This window comes from Mirounga angustirostris, unplaced genomic scaffold, assembly GCF_029215605.1.
Source record: "Mirounga angustirostris isolate CCGP_5_RB_7025 unplaced genomic scaffold, mMirAng1.0.hap1 SCAF_2, whole genome shotgun sequence".
Lineage (NCBI taxonomy): Eukaryota > Metazoa > Chordata > Mammalia > Carnivora > Phocidae > Mirounga > Mirounga angustirostris.
In genome coordinates, this window is record NW_026991710.1 from 93,144,155 (window position 1) to 93,166,019 (window position 21,865).

At 36.8% G+C, this 21,865-nt stretch overlaps 1 protein-coding gene across 28 annotated transcripts in view; it reads left to right on the forward strand.

The window, feature by feature from the left end:
• Positions 1 to 21,865, forward strand: part of ANK2 (ankyrin 2) — a 224,613-nt gene that overhangs the window by 144,146 nt on the left and 58,602 nt on the right. For 15 of the 28 annotated variants that reach the window (XM_045880552.3, XM_045880559.3, XM_045880568.3 and 12 more), the window contains 4 exons: positions 4,207 to 4,279; positions 12,319 to 12,463; positions 18,105 to 18,207; positions 18,858 to 18,961. In XM_045880552.3, coding sequence (XP_045736508.1) covers positions 4,207 to 4,279; positions 12,319 to 12,463; positions 18,105 to 18,207; positions 18,858 to 18,961 — 425 coding nt within the window. Of the gene's footprint in view, positions 1 to 4,206; positions 4,280 to 6,167; positions 6,222 to 12,318; positions 12,464 to 18,104; positions 18,208 to 18,857; positions 18,962 to 21,865 lie in introns of all 28 variants that reach the window. The other 13 variants (XM_045880577.3, XM_045880578.3, XM_045880548.3 and 10 more) reach the window with 3 other exon arrangements.

Here is a 21,865-nt window from a genome sequence, read left to right on the forward strand (position 1 = left end):
ACAAAACCAAATTTAGCCTGTTGCCCCACTGATGGGAGCCATTGTGTGTGGGCATTAGAAGGTGGCATATTAGCCAAGATCACTCATCACGCTGGGGTGACTTGGTGAGTATGTGATACAAAGGAAATAGTTGGCGAGGGGTGCGGGCCAAGTGGAGGCCGGCTATGCACACTTCCTTTTGCGTAAAACAAACCAGATATTATCTATTTACAGACAGCACGTTAAGGACTCATGTTTTATTTTTTACATCTTTTCCACATCACAATAAATATTAAAAACTCATTATTAAGGCTTCCATCTATCTTATCCTATTTATATTGCCGTATTATCTGATTTAATTACATACTATTAAATTTGTGCATAGTACACTACCCATTTTAACTTTGAAGTGGTTTCTAATCTTGACTATAAACTCTTAGGTTCTATAGCAGACGGAGTTGCCCGTGATCATTTAATTATATCTTTGTTTTCTATGTACTATTCAGATGCATTTGTATAAAGCCATATTTATATTTTGATAATCAAGTTTTCAAAGTTCACTCCATTTTAAAGGAAAATATATATCTCTTATAACATTACTCATGAGTAGGAAGACTTATTTATCATCCATTCAACAAATATTTATTGATGGTCTTCTAAAGGTCAGTGCTACATCATGAACAAATGCATACTCACTACACTGCATATAGAGGGCATTTTTATGATCTATAACAGAAAAATATCTGTGACCAGTGTGATCACTGTGTGGTACTTTTTCTGTTGCCACATATGTTTGCTGGTAATAACTTTGATAGTATTCAGTGACCAAACTAAAGCAATGGTATTTCCACTTTTAGAAATTCCAGTCCAGGGGCACCTGGGTGGCTCAGTCATTAAGTGCCTGCCTTCGGCTCAGGTCATGATCCCGGGGTCCTGCGATCGAGCCCCGCATCGGGCTCCCTGCTCTGCGGGAAGCCTGCTTCTCCCTCTCTCGCTCCCCCTGCTTGTGTTCCCTCTCTCGCTGTGTCTCTCTCTCTCAAGTAAATAAATAAAATCTTTAAAAAAAAAAAAATTCCAGTCCACTCTTAGAAATTCGAGGAAATTATAGTCCTATTATCAGTGTCTGAAAATATAAATTAAGTACATCAGGCAATAGAACTTATTTAAAAAATATTTCCACCACTTATTTTCAAATAGAGAAGCATCTTCTTGTGAAATGTTTCCTAAGAAGGGCAAATACTCTAGAACATCTCCGTAAAATAAGCTTTCTGGTGTAGTCTAATATGGTAGATATCCCTTCACATGTTTGAATCATTTTATCTACACTGAGAATCTTATAAAAAAAAAGTTTCAGAAAAAGCTTAATAGGTTATCATTAGCTTAATAGGATGTCACTGTCTGTCCTATATTTTAAATGCAAATCACTTTCTGCAATTTATACACTTTTCCAAATGGGTTGCAATTTGAGCTGCATGATAGATCCATCTGAGCAACTTTTTCATAGCTGAGCCCTCAGGGATTGTGACTTAATTGTTCTGTGATGGTATCCAAGTGATGGTATTTTAAAATTTTCTCTAATAATTTTAATATGCAGCTAGAGTTGAAAACCATGGATATAGAACACAGGTTTTAATTTATCCATGTTAAATTTATAAATTAATTACTATTAAGATAAGTAAATGAGGGGGCGCCTGGGTGGTGCAATCGGTTAAGCATTGGACTTGGTTTCGCATCAGGCCATGATCTCAGGGTTGTGAGATTGAGCCCCGCATCCGGCTCTGCGCTCGGTGTGGAGTCTGCTTCAGATTCTCTCTCCTTCTACCCCCTCCTGCTCATGTTGTCTTTCTCTTTCAAATAAATAAATAAATCTTTAAAAATAAAATAATTAAGTGATATAATAGTCTTCTTAAGTTTAAGAAATACTTATTGACCAGCTATTATTATGCAGAATTTTTTTTTTTTTTAAGATTTTATTTATTTATTTGACAGAGACAGAGATAGCGAGAGCAGGAACACAAGCAGCGGGAGTGGGAGAGGGAGAAGCAGGCTTCCCCTCGAGGAGGGAGCCCGATGTGGGACTCGATCCCAGGACCCTGGGATCATGACCTGAGCCGAAGGCAGACACTTAACGACTGAGCCACCCAGGCGCCCTATTATGCAGAATTTTTAATGGATGCTTGTCTTTCCTGAAGTTTAGTTTTCAGTGAATAAGACATTACAGAATTATTTAAACATCATAAGCAACATGCAGGAAAGCTGAATTCAATACTTCAATCTCCAACTGTGCCTTCATCAGGATAACATGAGACTTTCCTTACTTTCTCAGTTTCTTCCCATTCTTTGTTTTATCACCCCAAAGAAAATCTATTTAGTTGTTATGTGGATTTTATGTATATTTTGCCTAATTTTGTATCATTGATGTATTTGATATATATTTGAGAAGCACCTGCTAGGTTTCAGGTTCTGTGGAAACAAACTGACTCTTCAATGACTCACTCTCTCATGTGGGAGCAGATAAGGCACAGACCCTTGTGTATGGTGTGGTGTATCCCATGTCGTCAGATAATCACAGTGAAACAGACTCATCAGGGAGGATTGGGGAATGTCTCTCCAAGAAAATTACATCTGCTATGAGCCAAGAAAAGAGGTAGAAGAATATTTCTGGTAAAGGAAAGAATATATGGAAAAACTTAGAGGTGTAAGAGGATGTGACCTGGAGACACGGCTGCAGCATGGAGAAAGAGAGAGGAGGCCTCCATGCCTCTCCTTACTACATCACCCGGCTCTTCTGAGCCACTTTGTCTGGCTTGTTTTCTGAGGAAATGGGGAATAACTGAAAGGGCATGTAGTGTCACATTATGATTTCATCAGTCCCTCTTGACACACGGATATTATACAGGTAGATGTGAATATATTTTCAAAGTAGTTGAATTTCCTCGTAAATCTATTTGAAGTTCTCTACTGCTTTGGGAAAGAAAAGAAGTTGGTGCCATTCAAAAAAGTCTGTAGTATCCATGTAGCAAAGCTTAAAAACCTAAGACAACCTGTTTACCCCTATATTTTCGTGACTTTAGTTGAAGATTTGACTTATTTTGAGAGATTAGGTTTTTAGAGTTCCCGTAACGATGCCACTCAGTGCACTTACTACATTTTCAGTGCAGACACTAGAGATAGGATTTGAGACTTGGCAGTCTGTAGGTGATATTTAAAGTAGTGTGATTTGTTTTTGTTTTTGTTTTTTTTTTAAATCACTGTGGTATCCCTGGTTGTCTAAAACAGTGCCAGCATGTGGTAGGTGCTCAAAATGTTTCTTGAGTGCCTGAATGACTAAAAAGTTCAGAGGCTCTTCAGTTTTAAGATGAATTTAATATTGAATTACAATTATAATAATGATGTTACACTAGCTGATATTTATTGAGTGCTAACATAGTCCGAGCACTGTTCTTAGAACTCGTATGTATATTATTTCATTTAATCTTCATAACAATTTTATGAAGTAGTAGTATTATCCCTGTTTTATAGATGAGAAAATTGAGAAATAAGGAACTTGTTAAGAAATGACAAAGTTAGAATTCGAACCCAGGCAGCCAGTCTCCAGAATCTGGTCTCTTAACCTTACATCGCCCATCAGGAATGGAAGGCAGTGAACTTGGCAACTCTGGGGTGCCTTTGTGGAAGGCGAATAAGCAAGAAACCAGAACTGTAGACCAGTGAAACGGTCTACAATTTGATTGACTCTCTACTCTTGATCCTCTGATCCCAGAAGAGATGCATCACGTTTTCCGCCCAAATAGTTTGTCTTTCACGTTGTTTACAACTTCTTTTCCAATGGCTTTGTTTTTAATAAATTACGTATGTTCATTGCTTCTTTTTAAAGCTTTTCTGGAGACATTACTTAGTTCATTTTAGGGAAGCCCTGAAAACATTTGTCTGCTTTCTTAATATGACTAATTATTAATGCCATCACTAAAGAATTTATTTTTCAAATAGGAACTCAAAATAATGAACTTCTTCTTGTACAACTTCACTGGAATCAGTCATCATTTATCTTCAGAAAGAACAAATGAATTTTCATGGAACAGAGTAAGCTTCCAGAACATACATGTAGGAAGATGAAATGATCAGGGACTGATGGCTTGCTGATGCTATCCACGTGACCTCCCCTGTGATTCTTTTCTCTTTTGTTTGATTTTAACTTGCGTATTAATGATTTTTTTTTCTTTCCAGACTATCACTGAAAAACACAAGCTAAATGTTCCTGAGACGATGACTGAGGTTCTTGATGTTTCTGATGAAGAAGGTAAGATTTTTATTTGGTCTTCATTGTCTTACACAAAGACAAGCCGTCCTTTTCCTCAGGGACTAAGCTGGTACAGTGGGTGTGGGTGAAAGCCTCTTAACATTTAAAGTCACTTTTTCACCTCTGTTTCAAAACACCTACTTTTGTCCTTTGGGGAAAGAGGATAGTGATTAGTCTATTTTCAATGGGTGTTATCTTTAATGTCTTACTAAATAACAGAACTGGAAAAGGGGAAAGACACTGGAAATTGGCCATCTGTTAAAAACGCCTACCTGATAATACAATTATTATTCATACGTGTTTTAGTTATGTTAACATACTTTTTAAAATTAAAATGCCTTAAAGTGAAAGACTTTGAAGTATATTCTCTCAATGGTATATTGAGAAATCTCTGTTTCTGATTGGTTCAAATGATCAGAATAAATCATAAGTCCAGAGGAGAGGAGGCTTAGATAAGGTTAAAAATAGCATGTAAGTCATACTAATTCAACGTAAGAATTTGATTCTTTAAGTCATAAAATATGCTCTGTGTAGTTTTAGAGTTGATAAAAATTATCTAAGGTAGTGGATTTCAAACGTTGAGAAGCCTGTTGCTCTAAAAGGAGTACAAGGGACTGCCTGGCGTGGGGATGGAGCATTGTGCTGCAGGGTCTGTCCCTCCACGAGGCTTTCTGGCTCCTTACCTCTACTTCAGTTAGAGCAGTTGACTTTTCTTGAACCAAAAAATCTGCCAAAAAATCATGAATGCAGCAAATGAGGTATGTAGCCAAATTTCAATAGTACCGCTTTTGGTCAAATGTGTATGTTTGAAAAATTATTGCCATAAAGAATAGTACTAGTTAAAACTTGCCACACACTGGAGAAGGTCCAAACACTCCCCACTGCAGGCAAAGAGAAACTCTGCCGAGACTAATCTGAGGGAAAGAGCAGCCAAAACCCAACAGCAGAGTGCACACAGCACACATCAAAGACATTTCCTGAAGCACCAGGCCCTGGACAGTGTAGGACCTCTTCTTCTTTTTTTTTTTTTAAAGATTTTTTTTTTTCTTAATTTTATTTATTTGTCAGAGAGAGACAGAGTAAGAGAGAGCACAGGCAGGGGGAGCAACAGAGGGAGAGGGAGAAGCAGGCTTCCCGCTGAGCAGGGAGCCCGATGCGGGACTCCATCATGGGACTCCGGGATCATGACCTGAGCCGAAGGCACTCGCTTAACGACTGAGCCACCCAGGCGCCCTCTATGACCTCTTCTTAATACAGCATTACTCTCGGGAGCGGGAAACCTAACAGGCTTTCCTAATACACACAAGACAGAGATCTAGACAAAATGCCAAGTTGGAGGGACTCATCTCAAAAGAAAGAACAAGAAGAGGGCACGGCCAGGGATCTAATTAAACCAGATATAAGTAATACGCCTGAACCGGAATTTAAAATAACAATCAGAAGGAGACTAGCTGGGCTTGAGAAAAGCATAGAAGATACTAGGGAGTCCCTCACTGCAGAGATAAAAGAACTAAAAAACTAGTCAGGTTGAAAAGAATAGTACTATTCTCAATAATAATTGCTTTTATTGAGAAATAGTAAAAGTAGATTTTTAGGTCCTTCAAGATGTAATCAGAAGGTGAAATTTTACATTGAGGTGTCGTTATTTGGAACTAGTTCGTTCACCGATCGGTAATAGGCACTGAGTTATCTCAGCTTTTGTAAGAACTTATGACAAGAATGAGCAAATGTTTGGTCAGTGCGTTATTATAAGTAAATTAATAATTGCCAAAGTTAGCATTTCCAAGTAGTATAATAATTTTGTGTTCCATCCTAATACTTGCCAGCTAATTTTAGTATTCATATATGCACATCATATTTTGTTTTGTGGGATCATCTTTCTTAACAGCCTTTAAACAGTTCGGTGACAACTTTACTGATGGGGAAGCACTTAGTGATTCAGGTACCTTTAGAGGAAGTTATTGGAGTGAAAGCTTTGCTTTTAATTTTTCTTAACTGGATAGAAGCAACTTGCTTAATATTTAAATCTGGGTGCCTACTACTAATCTGTTTCTTTTGAAATAGCATGGAGTTGTATATGTATGCATGTGAGTGTGTAGATTTTATTAACTTGGAAGCTTAAAGCCATAAATTGCTTATCCTATTAATGATTTTGCTTCTGTTGTTGAGGCCTATTAGTATCATTAAATTTTCTAATGAGCATCATATAAATATTTTACCAAAACTAATCTCTCTGCTAAGAATACACAGAGAAAAAAATAATTCTTTGTAAGTTGACATTTAACTACCATGAACCTGTTAAAATTAAGACTGCTTGACTGAATGTACTTCATATCATTCTTGGCTAAAGATAAGTTTTAGATGTGGTTAAAAAATATGTGAAATTGATAGTTATAATGTGATTTTTGAAGGTAGCTAGGAATAAAAATAACCCTTAAAATTATTTAGGAGGAGCTTCAGCATATAGGGAAAAATGAATAATATAAAATATTCTATCTACCAAGAAGGATCCAAAGTGCATGTGGTATCACTTGAAGCAAACTTCTTACATGCAAATCTAAATTTATAAATCAAATAAATTAGAGTGATTATTTAATTTAAAAATAGTTTATTTCCTAAATAATTGTTAAATAATTCCAGTGCCAATGCATTCAAAGTATTGAGTGGGATTAAAGAAATTCCATTTATATAAAATAGCTTTTTGGACCTGCTCATTGCCTAATATAAGATCTAGCTATAATACCCTGTATACTTTTATTAAAACTGTTATAGATTAGAGTTTTTAGTGATAAAAAGTCTTGCTTTTAGAGGAATATTGGCTAATGATCAAGAATATCTTTTATGGTGAGAGAAGAAGCTTTGCTTCCTTTAGACCTAGCCAAAACCTTAATAACACATTTTTCCCCAGAAAGAAATTCAAGTTGAAAAATTTTTATGTATACAATATATTTGAGTATTGTGAAGTGACTTTTAGTGCTAAGAATTAGTATAAAGAAATTTGGCTGGTTGATATTGCCAACGCTTCAATGTTTTATGGGCTTAAAATGTTTTCATGGAACCTACCATTCATATGGACAAAGTGCAGCCACATGTATTTTAAAGGTATTAGCCTATTCTTGCCTTTTTTTTTTTTTTTTTTTTTTTACAGCTCTTCTGTTTTGATAGTTGTGTGTATTATCAATACTCAAAAGAATATTCAAGCCAAGTATAGATGTCCTTTCAGGCTAACTTGGTATAGTAATCAGGATATCCGCTCATGAATCCAATCAACAGATAGTAAAAGTGATGTTACTACTGTGTGTAAAGTTCTATCACTGCTACCACTGGGGCATCAGAGGTGAACACAGGGCATGCCTTTATGCCTTTATAGACTGGGAGATAATGTAGAAGTTAAATGAAATATAACAGAAGGCACTATGTCATCCACTTTTCATATCTGCCTTGGGAGCTAGGGAAGGAGAGACCTAGCACAGTCCCGTGGACTTGCCAAAACTGAGAGATTAATAGGAAGGTGACACAGGTTTTAGAGAGTGGGGAAGGAACAGTATGGAAGGTCCTGAGAGGCGAAAGCACGAGAGAGAGACACAGAGTGGCAAAATAATCCAGTCATTCAATTTGGCTCATGCATTAAAACATACTGGGCTTCACTGTGAATGTTTGAATTCTTAACTGAAAAGTCTGGGAAATTAGGATATATTAAACATTTTGATTAATGATTGAAACAAATCTGATTTTCACAAAGATTAAACCAGCAGTGATACACTAAAGGAGTGTATTAGGAAGAAATTGGAAGGACGCACATATATTTGACAGAGGAGAAAACATTTACTAAACATCCACAATGCTAGGTGCATTGTCTCATTTAATTCCCATAGCATCCACATGAGCTAGGCTATTGATTTCCCCTCATTTTTTTTTCAGGTGAGGAAAGGCTCACCTGAACAGGACGAGACTAAGACTTAAACACATTAAGTAGTTTGCTCCACAGTACACAGCTATTAAGTGGTAGATGGGGAATGTAAACCCAGTATGAAAGCTGTTATAATAGCTCAGTCATACTATAAATAAGTCCTGATGGAACAACATGGCAGAGAAATGGAAGGAAAAGATAGAAATGGGAATTCAACCTGAGAGTATTGTACCGTGCAGATGAAAACACAGCTGTAAATGTAATCCTCTACATCTTCATAGGATCATGAGCTGAGCCCTACCTTTGCTGACTCAGCTCCACAGCAGTAAGTTATATGGTGGGGCTCAGGGGTGATAACACTTATGTAACTAAAATACCTGTAGAAATGTGACCCATGTGTCCCACATACTCAAAGGTTTGTGCATGGATGGTTTGTACAAACTCCTCCACTGGTTCTCTGGAATGATGTGTACTAATGATAATCAGGAGAACTCCAGAATGGCTGAGTGTTACGATGAAATGTAGAGGAACCATCTGTTATCTCCTTTTGTCACACTTTGGCTGTGAACTCTTGACAGTGGGGCTCCTCACTTCCTCCTTGTATGACATGACAGATACTTCATCTAACTATGGATCTTTTTCATAATAAGAGTAGAGTTAGTCTTCCCGAATGTTAACAAGTTCACATATTTTTTTTTTCTGGAAATAATTTAGACTTATATCCAAACCAGACAATGCCTGTGTTTTGGTAAACTAATTCAGAGAATTGTTCTTAGAATTTTTTTCTCCCAGAAATAAACAAAGGGGTACCCCAACTTATTTGACTCATAAAAATACTCCTATGTAAAGATTTACCAATTACATAAGAGGAGGGAAGTACTAGAAACAATTAAGTTCTATAAGGCTTATAATAAGATGTCTAGCCTTGATTTGATCACTGTTCAGACACTAACTTTCTTCCTGGACTTTTTGCCATTGCTCACCATCATGAACGTTAACTTTTGCCAAGTTACTTCGGGTAGTATTCTCTAAATAAGTAACGCGTATTACTCTTTTATTCTCACTGTTTGTATTGTCCTCCATGACCCCTTACACACGAGCCTCTCACCTAAAGTAGTGTCAACCTCTGCCCATTAAAACTGAATCCAAACAAATGATCAGCTCCAATTCCTTCTTCAGTGACTCCTTCTCCAGCTTCACTGAATTTCCTAGGAATATCACAAGAAATTACCACAAACTTGGTGGCTCAAATTTATTCTCTCACAGTTCTGGGAGTGAAAATTTGATGGCGGGACCATACCAACCTCTGATACTCTAAGGAAGAGTCTTTCTTGTCTCTTCCAGCTTCCAGTGGCTGTCAGCGATCCTTGGTGTTTGTTCCTTGGCTTGTAGACACATCACTCCAAACTCCGCCTTCATGTGGCATTTTCCTCTGTGTCTCTGTCTAAGAACACTCTGATTGGAGTTACCCAATGTGATCTCATCTCAGTCCTTAACTTAGTTACATCTATAAAAGCCCTATCTCCAGAAAAGGCCCTATCCTCAGATTCCAAATGGAAGTGAAATTTTGGGGGGACGCTACTGAACCCCCCCACACCATCCTAAAGTGATCTCTGTCCTCTGACCTTTTTGGTTCTTAAAGTTGACCAACATCATGCATTTTGTGTTTGACTGTAGTGTTATCTGTAGATTGCTGTTATTGCCACATCTTGCTTTGTGAGGGAACACTTTTTTTAAAAATTTTTTTTAAGATTTTATTTATTCATTTGAAAGAGCGAAAGAGAGAGCACAAGGAGGGGGAGAGGCAGAGAGAGAGGGAGAAGCGGGTTCCCCGCTGAGCAGGGAGCCTGAGATGCGGGACTCGATCCCAGGACCCCGAGATCATGGCCTGAGGTGAAAGCAGACACTTAACCTTCACCCAGGTGCCCCTTTTCACTTTAAAGAAGAAAATATATGTAAGGGTGGGCAGGAGACCCCTTTAATAAACATAATTTTAAAAACTTTACTCATGTTTTCCTTAGAGCTATCAGATTTATGAATATTTAAACACAGTACAATTACATTTCTTTCTTTATGATATATACATTTAAAAATATTTTTGTAGGGGCACCTGGGTGGCTCAGTCAGTTAAGTGTCTGCCTTCAGCTGAGGTCATGGTCCCAGAGTCCTGGGATTGAGCCCCACATCAGGCTCCCTGCTCAGCAAGGGGGTTTGCTTCTCCCTCTCTCTCTCCCCCAGCTTGTGTTAGCTCTCTCTCTCTCTCTCAAATAAATAAATAAATAAAATCTTTAAAAAAAAGAATATTTTTGCATAAATGAAGTTGAGCTCATATTTCATTGATGTGTCACACTTTCACCATTTTGTATTAATAAAAACAATAGGTAGCAATTAGTATATTCTGACACTTGATTACACATTCTTATATGTTATTTAATTCATACAACTACTGTGTGAGATAGATTATTAGTATCATTCCCATTTACTAGTTGTGGAAATTGAGGCTCTGGAAGATTAACAGGCCAGTAAATAACAGAATTAGAATTTGAATCCAGGTCTATCTGATTCTAAAGACTCAATTTTTAATTAATACTCTGTGTAGCCTAACTCATTATGCTAAAATGCAATAAAGATCTAATGGTGTCACTGAAGGAGCCATGAAAATATTTTTAATGACGAGACTTATTATAACTGTCAAATGTTAAATGCATTCACTCTGAGACAAAAATCTAATGGTTAATAAATTATATCTCCACTTACTGGAAGGTCTTTTTTTTTAATCTGTCATTAGTTTTAAGTAATTTAAAGAGCTAATAATCCTTTTATATATACCTGAGATCTTAAGATCATATATATAGACAAACAGTGAAATGTCAAAGACATATATCTTTCTTACAGTTCTTTAATGCTGTACCTTTATAAATTAGTGCTGATTTAGAACAATTACTTGAAACAAATGAGTATAGAATAATGAATATTTAACTTAGTTTATAGGAATGAAGTACATTCCTTCAAATTGTCCTTTACATAGATCATCAGGCTTAAAGTGTGTGATTAGTGTCTTAAGGAGTCATCAAAAATAGTTTCTCTCAGCTATATTATTTATTTCTCCATGTCAGTATATTAATGGCATACAGAGCACTTCTGTGAATGAGGTATTACTTATTGACTCACCTGAAAAAGATATTTTTGAAAGCATTCTATTCCTAGTCACAGGCAGGGAATGTACCCTTACCATTTGATCTTCTAAATATGAGCTACCACACTTAGTCATCTCTTTCTGCCGCTACTTGATTACTTAATTCTCTATTTTCCCTGTCATTCACCTTTGGGAAGCCACCTAGTTTCCAACAAAACATCCTTTTTATGCTCTGTAATGTTTTTAAAATTAAATTCCAGGTTGTTTATTAAAATGTCACAATCTGCTCACTTTGTTCTAGTATTCTTTCCCTAATGTGCATATCTTGTTAATCCTATAAATCATATCCCTCCACATACTATGTCACATATTTTAGAGCAGTAGATATTTCTTTCTATTTTTTGTTAAGGTTTTATTTATTTGTTTGAGATAGAGATAGTGAGAGAGAGCACGAGCCAAGGTGGTGGGGGAGAGGGAGAAGCAGACTCCCCACTGAGCAAGGAGCCCGATGCGGGGCTCCATCCCAAGACCCTGGGATCATGACCTGAGCTGAAAGCAGCCGCTTAACCGACTGAGCCACCCAGGTGCCTGGAGCAGTAGGTATTTCTTAGCATATTGCCAATGACACGAAGAGACTGTTAATGCCAGACATTATGTACAAAATTATTGGAACTATGTCTAGAAGTTGAGTAGTCTACATAGTGGACTATGTTAAATAGTACAAGCTATAAACCAGCTATGGTAAAAAAAAAAAATGAGTAAAGAAAATGGATATTAAGAGAATTACAACTCAGGCAATTCTTTCTTCTTGGTAAGCAATTGGAAAATGGGTCAAATATTGTTTCTCTAAGTTTTAGCACTTTGTGGTTGCATGTGTTCTGTTTTCTTCGGGTGTGCGGTGTTCAGGTGATGTCCATGCTATTCTGATGTTTTTTCATGATCATCATCCTATTTTGTAGTTAATACTAATACTAATCCTCTGATTGCCTCAAGGTGATGACACAATGACAGGCGATGGGGGAGAATACCTTAGGCCTGAGGATCTGAAAGAACTGGGTGATGACTCGCTACCCAGCAGTCAGTTCCTGGATGGTATGAATTACCTGCGATACAGCTTGGAGGGAGCACGATCTGACAGGTATTCACCGAAAGCTGACATTGGTATCAGCCAGAAGGCAATGCAACACTTTTTCATGATGATAATAAAAAAAAAAGTAGACATAATTATTGATACTTAGCAGGTACTGCCCTGCTCTCAGCATGTTGTATCTCAAGCAACATTAAGTGCCTATTTTAAAGAACAGGAAACAGGCCCAGAGAGATTAAGTAACTTAATAAAAGTCAAACAACTAGTAAGAAGCAGAGCAATGATAAGGAAAGAGCTCTCTACATTTCAGTATAGTGTTTGTAATCATTTACCACTTTTTTCTCTAGGCAATTAAAAAGGACTGTTTTACCTTATGGGTGTTTTTGTTAGTGGCATAAATTCTGTGAATAAAAGTATTTTGTGAAGAAGGATGAAAAAGAAACAAATTCAGGAGGAAGATGCCTGAAACTGACTTTTTCATGAAAAAGAATTAGACCAAAATCCTCCAAGATCTTGAATACAAAAGCAGTCTGAGCAAAATCTGAAGGAGCACAGGCTTTATAGACAAATCTGAAGAGGTTCATGTCATATTCTGAAGTATAAAATCAATGTTATTTTCTGATTATTACTAACTAGCACAACTGGTGTTTGTTATTTTTCGAGGCAAGCTGAATAAGAACATCCCATGGTACCTCATCAAAGGATTGACTGCCAATTTCAGTTAACATATGGTTGTCCATATAGTGTAATGTTTTTCACTAATCAGTAATCTTAGGTTTATAGTTTTAGTCTTAGCTGTTTTCTAAGCTGTAGTTAACACATTCATAGTCTAAGAAATAAATACCTTAAAACGTAGTTAATTCTAAATGGATAATTAGCAAAAACAGATTTTTCTTGGGGTTTTTCCTTGAGCATCAGTGCCTCTTCCCTACTTTTTTTCTTTCTTTTTTTTTTTTTTTTTTTTTTGAACAATTCAGTGTGCATGTAATAAGTGCCTTTCTGGGCTGGCTTTGTGGTGGGTGCTAGAGATACAAATGTGACCAGGACATGATTGTTAAAATCATAGTCTGATGGGATGTGAGAGAAACTAGGCTAGTGGTACCCACAGAGTACAACTAAAGCCCCGGGGCTCAGGTTTCCTGGAGGAGATGAGGCCAAACTGAGATACAGTGATGGGTAATGATGGTGAGGAAAGGTAGGGAGGGCATTTGAAGCCTTAATGAGATCATGAGCAAAGGCTTATGGTGTATGAGAGAAAGAATAGTGCAGTATTGGTAGAGTAAAAGTGTGAGGGAGGGGAGATCTTGTCCGCATTTTGGATGGATCCCTCTGACTATAAACTTAAACGATGAATTTTAGAGGAGAGTTGTCAAAGGGCCAAACCTGGCAGTTGCAAACATCTGAAAAACTATTGTAGGAATATTAGCTGAAGCTGTTAAGAGAAGACTTGACCTTTAACCTTGGTGATAGCAATGATGGAGAGAATTTGGGAAATGACAAATTTGAGAGCATATCTATGAGGTAAAAGCAGCCAGATTTGGTGATGGATTTCATGGGATGGGTGAAGAGGAAGATGGTTAGATTGACCCTTTGGCTTTGATGATGTAGATGGAGGGTGGTCCTTGGGGTCAAGAGAAGGAAGAGCCACTCGGGGTGAGAGTGGGGGGACTGGTGATGGGACCAGTGTTTTATATACTGGATTCTGACATACAGATAGATTTGGACATCATAATCTGAAATTCTTAGGAAAAGATTTCAAATTTCGATAAAATGAAATTTATGGCTTTACACAAATTCATAATAACCTATAAATAATCATATCACTATCAGAGAAAAAACCCTTCATTTTCAACATGGTCTATTTTATCAAGTTCTTGATCTGATCCTTTTTCCTTCTTTGAAAGTACTAGGTTAAGGAAACTTTAGAACAATACTTTCTATTAAACAGGTTCATGGTATGATGATTCTACTTAAACTGAACACTTATCAGCATATAAAGATGCGGATATGAAACAAACAAACCATGGTCTGTTCTCCAGGTCCACACTAGCATTTTGAGAACCCCAGATTGTATTCATGATCTCCTACATGGAGATCTCCTACATGCCTGTAGGCAACATCTCATTTTCATGGATTTCTTGTTTCACTGATTTTTAAAAAATTTTCTTTATGTAATTCAATGGGAGTTTTCTTTTTTTGGTAACCATTTTTACTTTTTGTTATTTATTTGGTATGCTTTCAATAGTACCATGCCCAGGTAGGTATTAAATAGCATGAAAACACTGTGAAACTTCCTGAATACATTCACATTTCCCTGCTTTCTGTTCAATGTGTGTGTGTGTGTGTGTGTATGTATGTATGTATGTGTTGGCAGGAGGTGCTTATATTCTAGAATTATGGATTTATTCTCAAATTAGGATTTTCATGTATTGAATTGAATAACTGAGCTAGAAGGGTGAATATATTACTAGAATACAAGTCGAAGACATGCCCCTGGCATGACTTTGTTTAACTGTCACAGCTCCACCTTGTGGTTGATAAAACATTAGCATGGTTTCCCCAAAGGAACCTCATCAGTCTGTGCATGGTTGGAGATGGTAGAAAAACCATTCTGATGCCTAAAATGTACATGGATGCAGGAGAACACAAATCAGAACAATTTAATGTACATGGATAAAAACATATCCAAGTTCTTATTAGTTAGATTTTGTGTCCATTTTATTTTATTATTGCTTACAAATTAAATTTAATGTGAAACGCAAAGTATCAATGAGCCACAGAAGCTTTTCCATGCAATAAAGCAAACACACTGAAATTTTTGGATGTTCACTAGTTTAATAGGGTTCAAAAACTTCATTAATTGAACGTCTACTCCTACAGCTTACTAAGATACTGATTATTACATTTTTCAATGAAATTACAGACCACCTATGTCCACAGAGTAGTTTACTGTAGTGCAAAGAAGTAAAATTTAAGACCGTAACATAACTTTTGGCACAACCCTTCATTGAACAGCAAGTACAGACTTATACTCCTATAGATATGTGTTATTATAAATTTATGAACTGAACAGGATGACCTCTGACTTACCGAAAAAGAAATGTGTTGGATGGTAAAGTATTTAACCTTGTTTGTAATGTTTTAAGTCAGGGTAGACAATTTTTTATCCAGAGACTTGAATTATTCCTGATGTTTGTGCTGGTCATTATTCCATTAGAATAATTTCTCTACTGCTGGAATATTCTAATTTTATTTATTTAAGTAAATTCTATACATCAGAAAAAAGCAGTTAGAAACTATAAACATTGATTAAGCATCCAATTAGTATTTTAGAAGGCAGTAAACAGTAAACCAGAATAAAATCATAGAAGTAGAGATATTTAGGCATAGTTCCAGCTTACTCCTCCTTCCTCCCTCCCTCTGTCTCTCCAACTTTTCTCACTCTCTGTCTCCATATCCTAATATTTTTCTCTCTCTACCCTAATCTCCTTTTTGGTTGTAAGTCAATTCTATCTCTTTCTTAGTTTTTCTTCTCCCTCTCTATTTCTTGTCTGTTGGGGCTTTAGGAAAGACAAAAAATAACACCGATACCCCTTTTCCCCACCTGATTCAAACCAATTGAGAGATAGACCTGGGTATCAGATAGATCGATATCACAAATCCACCTTTATTACTGGTGTATTGAGTGCAAAATGCAGCTCTGTGCTTGCAGCCAAATGAGCTGTTTCATACCTCATTCCTAAGTAGACAGACATCCACCCAGTTCTGGTCTCTCCCTGAGGGTGAATTGGGACCTGTTTATGAAGTGCACCATCAAAATCCAACTGCACACCTGTAAAACCAGCCCCAGTATCGGCTGCCAGGACTAAAACCCCTACGGATGGTCTCACTAAGGCGTCTGGGCTGCCCCTGCCTTGGCTGTGTCCGGAGCCTCAGTCTTCTTCAAGAACCTATATAACATAAAATAGTGAATTACCGAATTATATTTAGATTTCGTTTTATTATAAACAAAAATTTATACAAGATCAGACAGTCAACTCCTTTAATTCATGTCACCTACCTTCTAATATTCCAGGTCTACTTGGGGGGCATAAAAACTACAGCAGAGGGCGCCTGGGTGGCTCAGTTGGTTAAGCGACTGTGTTCTGCTCAGGTCATGATCCCCGAGTCCCTGGATCGAGTCCCGCATCATGCTCTCCGCTCAGCAGGGAGTCTGCTTCTCCCTCTGACCCTCCCCCCATCTCATGCTCTCTCTCACTCTCTCTCTCAAATAAATAATAATTATATAAAAAATTTAAAAAAAAACTACAGAATAGGATGGAGAAGGCCCTCAAGTACTATGATTGATCTACCAAATGATGATTTCCTCAAAGATAATTGAAGTTGGCTATATCGACAGCTCATAAAAATGACAGTATGTGGCTCACAAAATTAGGTCTATTTGCAAAATGAAAATAGTTTCTACTAAGAAATATGCTAACCTGACACTTAGTCCATAATTCTACAGTGCTTCACTGGCCAAATACCTACTAGCTGAAAGTAAATGAAACTTTGCTTCTGTAAATATTGTGAAAGCTTGCATCTCTCTCTCTTTCCCTATGGGCTTTGGGCTACTATTTTGAATACAGATGTTTAATTCTTGGACTAATGTGTATAAAATACAGCTTGAGATATCAGTCTATTTGTCATTTGATCGTACAAATTGATTAGGAAGGAATGAATTGCACTTATGCAAATGTCAAGCTTTACCCATCACATTTGCATATATAATTCAGAACTCGGAAATTCAGGCTTCTCAAATATACAAAGCATCAATTCCCGAGGCCTAAATCCCACGTTGAAGCCAAACCTCGTTTTCGGCTGTGTCTCTGGCGGTTTGTTTCTGCGCTGACAGATGTGTCTGTGTCCTGGGTTGGTGCTTAGAAACGGTTTCTTGTGCTCTTGCATCTTACTGCCACAGCAACCAGCACTCTTTGGTGCCTCACTCACCACACAGAGGACATGCAAAGGGGAACAATGCTGCCCTTTGAAAGCATTGTTGGAGACACCAGAGACAAACAAGAGGAACTGCACTTCCGCAGGAAGCATGCATCTGGCCACAGTTCATTTCACTCTGTACCTTCCAGGGGAATGCACCCATGGTCAGTCATTCGCAGTTGGAGAGGAGGAGAATGAGGCATGCAGAGAATGGAGAATGAGTGAGGATGAAACCCGTGCTTCCTTTCTGTTCTTTCTGAGGCGGGTCTCATTCCTCCCCCCCTTAATATTTTGCTTAGTTGCAGGGAGATTGACATTTACCACAGATTGAAGCAGTCTCTTCTAGCATAATTTCCTGTGTGAATCTCTTGTCCTGGCAGTAAGTGAGCTGCAGTTTGCTGGTTTCAACGATTTCTGGGGAGAAAATAAATCAGATTAGAAGTATCAGATTTTAACTTCTGGATTCCCTTGTGCCCTTGCCATTGAGTGCTAGGAACCAGTCAAAAGATGTGTTCGTTTAGGTGTTGGACAGAGAGGGAGGGCAACACAGAGACCTGTGTTTCCTTCTCCCGCGGTGGCAATTCATGTCCCCCTGGAAGTTGCACTGTTAGCTAATAGCGCGCTTTTTTCACTCTCCCGCTCGGCTCATCCTTCCATCCTCCCAACCCTGCTCCGGCTGTTGGTAAATGACCATGGCCTCCTGCCAACCTACCAGCCTCCGATCCTTCAGTTCCGACAGGTCTCACACCCTGAGCCATGCCTCTTACCTGAGGGACAGTGCCATGATTGACGACACAGTTGTCATCCCCAGCCACCAGGTACGTGACTTTTTACTTTGTCATTTCAGCTTTCTGGAGAGCTTTCGGACGTTCCCTGTTGCCGGAAATGTCCAGAGAAAGTTTTTCCATCTGAAAAGAAATCATCTTAATTCAGTTGACGAGCTGGGCTAAGAGTTTGAGGGCTTTTCTAAAGTGAGATACAGCTTGTTACTTCAGCTCTACTGAATTCTTCTGTGGAGATTATATATAAAAATTAACATCTTTATAAAAATCTCTGTTAAAGGAAAAAGTGAGATGGGGTGCATTTAAGATAGAAAATGAAAGGTACAGGTAAAAATACACCTTATATTTAAAATTGTTATCTGTTATCAGAAAACTGTTAGAGGTTGTTATGGAATATTTTAATCTTAGGTGTGATTTTATCAGTTTCAGCTGGTTGGATATAGAGAAGTAGATGTGAATACCTACTCTCTTTCATGATAATTACACAAATGTGGTCTTAGGTCGATAGTATAATTTAAATGGGAATGTATTATAAAACACATTTTAAATGGCTCGGTCTTACATCATTTTTTTACATGAAAAGATGGTAATATCACCTTCCTGTGATAACTACTTTTTAGAGTTCACTATGTTTTATTTAATTGAAGGAAAGTATTTTTATTAAATCCAGTGTTCTTTGTATTTAGGTGTCAACTCTAGCCAAGGAGGCAGAAAGGAATTCTTACCGTCTCAGCTGGGGCACTGAGAACTTAGACAACGTGGCTCTTTCTTCCAGCCCTATTCATTCAGGGTGAGGAAATCAATATTATGTATCCAGATCAAGAGGTAAAAAGAGATGAGCGTGAAAATAACAGCTTTGTCCAGTAGCTTTAGCTGGTGGCTAGCTTACAGGGGAAGTGACCTTTGTTTAAACTTGTAAATGACAATGCTTTATCCAGTGTGGACTCTACCTGCACAAATGGACAAGCAAAAAGGGTTGAATTCAGCATAGAAAAACTATTGTCTTAAAATAACTAGTAGAATTGCATCAGACAGCTTGCTAACTAACCAGAATATACCAGTGGGCTCCTTACTATTCACATTTTGTCTTAAAGACATCTTAAAAAGAGGAGCAGGATCATTTGGTTTCTAGAAAGTTCTATGTACTAAGATTAACTGACTAGTTTAATAAATGCCTTTCCTCACATATTCATGCATTTAAAACAATGTCTACAGAAGTTTTAATCACAAAGATATATAGAGGAGTTCATATGCTGTTTGAAGTAGGGATATACCAAAAAGGGAAATTTGAATGCAACCAATCAGGTTCTCAGTCACCTTATAAAAGTCATCCAGATAATATGTAAGTCATTACTTAAGAAATGCTGCCTGTTTGTATAAACTCATTAAAAAGTAGGACTTTGAGTTAATAATTTTAAACATACTTAAAGATGTTTGTAAGGTGCAAGAATTCAATTATGCAGAAAATAATTTTCTTAGGGATTTTAAATTGTAACCCTCTTCACAATTGGTTTTTCCCTTACATTTTGGTAGTTTCAACTTGTATAGTAATTTTATTATTATATATAAACCTTAAAAATATTTTTCATTTAATCACTTTCATTTTCATTTAAAAAAGCCCCACTTGTATTTTATCTGTGCAGTACTTTGATTTAAATTACTATCCCAAACTCCTTATCCATAATCCCCAGAACTATTTTGAGTGGTGGATGCTTTCTTGTTTTTATTATTCTAAAATATTCTCTCAGAAAAGCTTTCGAAGATATTGTCATTACAAATTTGGGAACTTTTAGTCTAATTTTCTACTACAGGCTCATAGAATATAAAATTAGTTATACAGATATTAAAAATAATCATAATACTCTTTTCCTTGTTAAATAAGTAAAAGCCAGTTCCTGATGCCAGAGTCATTTCAAGGGAGTAAAAACCAAGTTAAACCTCATCCAAATTTACTAACATATTTTTAGGTATAAAATGAGATAATTAAAATCTGACATCTGTACATTATTCTAAGAGCATAACATTACATTCTGCTACTAAATTTCTCAACAGTGTTAAGGAGGAAAAGAGGCTTGGACCTACAGTATCAGGGGATAATAAAATCTAGAAACCGTAATAAAATATTTGAAGTCTATATCCAGCCTACAAAGTAACAAGATTATTTTAGGCAAAGTGTGATTACTATCAGTAGCCGAATTTGCAAGAGTCAAAGTGTTATCATAATACTTCAGTTTTCAAGATTAAGAAATCTTTTTTAAAGTAAATTATTTAAGTCTTTTAACTGCTGAAGGGCAATAAAATACCAGTTTAAGGACATCAATATACATACCCGTTGTATAAAACTAGATATATGCATAGATATATGCATTCTAGTTGATAACTTACGATGAAACAGGATCATCCAGTGGTTAAAAGTTAACCACTTGTTAAGATAAGGGTCTTTAAGCTCTTGTTCTGTAATAAACCAAATTTTCTATGAACTTCAAACATGATCATTGATTGTAACTAATTTTCAACTCTGGCTGTACATTAGAATCACCTCAGAGCTTTAAAAAATATACCAGGCCCCAACTCAAACCAATTACATCTGAATCTCTGTTGTTGTGGCCTGAGCATGGGCATTTTCTACAAGCACCAATAGTCCAAATATGTATGTTTTATGTATACACCGTTAGAAAGGAACAACTTTGCCTGATAAAGCTTTGCTTATTGGGGAGATCTAGGTAATTAACATATACCTAGTTCTCTCAAATGCTTTTTTCTTAAATCTCTTCCATTCACTTATTTCTTCTTCACACATTGTTGAATTCTAGAAAGTACCAAACTTTATGCCAGGCAGTAAGGAAAACAGATAAGTAAGATCTAGCCCTTACCTTTAAGAAACACACCTCTCTATCGTTGAAAGATAATTCGTGGAAGGGAGATAACATGATGGTTAAGAGTGTGCTTTGGAGTCAGACCAGTCAGAATTCAGCTCCCGACCCTGACACTCCGTATGTGACACTGGGCAGGTTATGTAAAATATCTGAGTTTCAGTTTGTCTGTAAGATGAGTGTTATATTATGGACCCCAGAGGGGAGCTTTATGGATTAAATGCTTCTTAAATAATTAGCATTTTGCCTAGAAAGAATAAGTACTCAATAGATTATTTATATAACCCTCATACACATCTTCTAAATCCTTCACCAATTGCAAATCAGTTAAGCAGAATGTATTCTGAATCCTCTAAATGACAATACCACTACAGTACAATTCATAATGGTGATGTTTAACTTGTTATTTTTATCAGGTAATCTGTCATCTAGTTAGGTCTCTAGCATTTGAATGAACACAGTGCAACAGACGACTCTAATGGGATGAATACTTACACGGAAAACACAATGATTTTGAGTGTCGTGGTATTTGAAAGCTACCATGGTATTAAAGTATATGAATAATTTTCATAATATCATCCAATAATGATTTCTTTTTTTCAACTTGTTCATTATACACGAGGCACCTGTGTAGTAGTTTCTATATATTTTTTAAGGAACTAAGTTTTTCTTTAATTGAGAGAATTCTTACGCCACTTCAAAATCTGCCCAAAATGTAAGAAATAAATGATTTTTAGACAAAGGAGATAACAAAGTCCGCTTTTTTATGTACATGCCACTAATTTTGTGTATAATGTTCTGTTTGATTCCATAAAGGGATT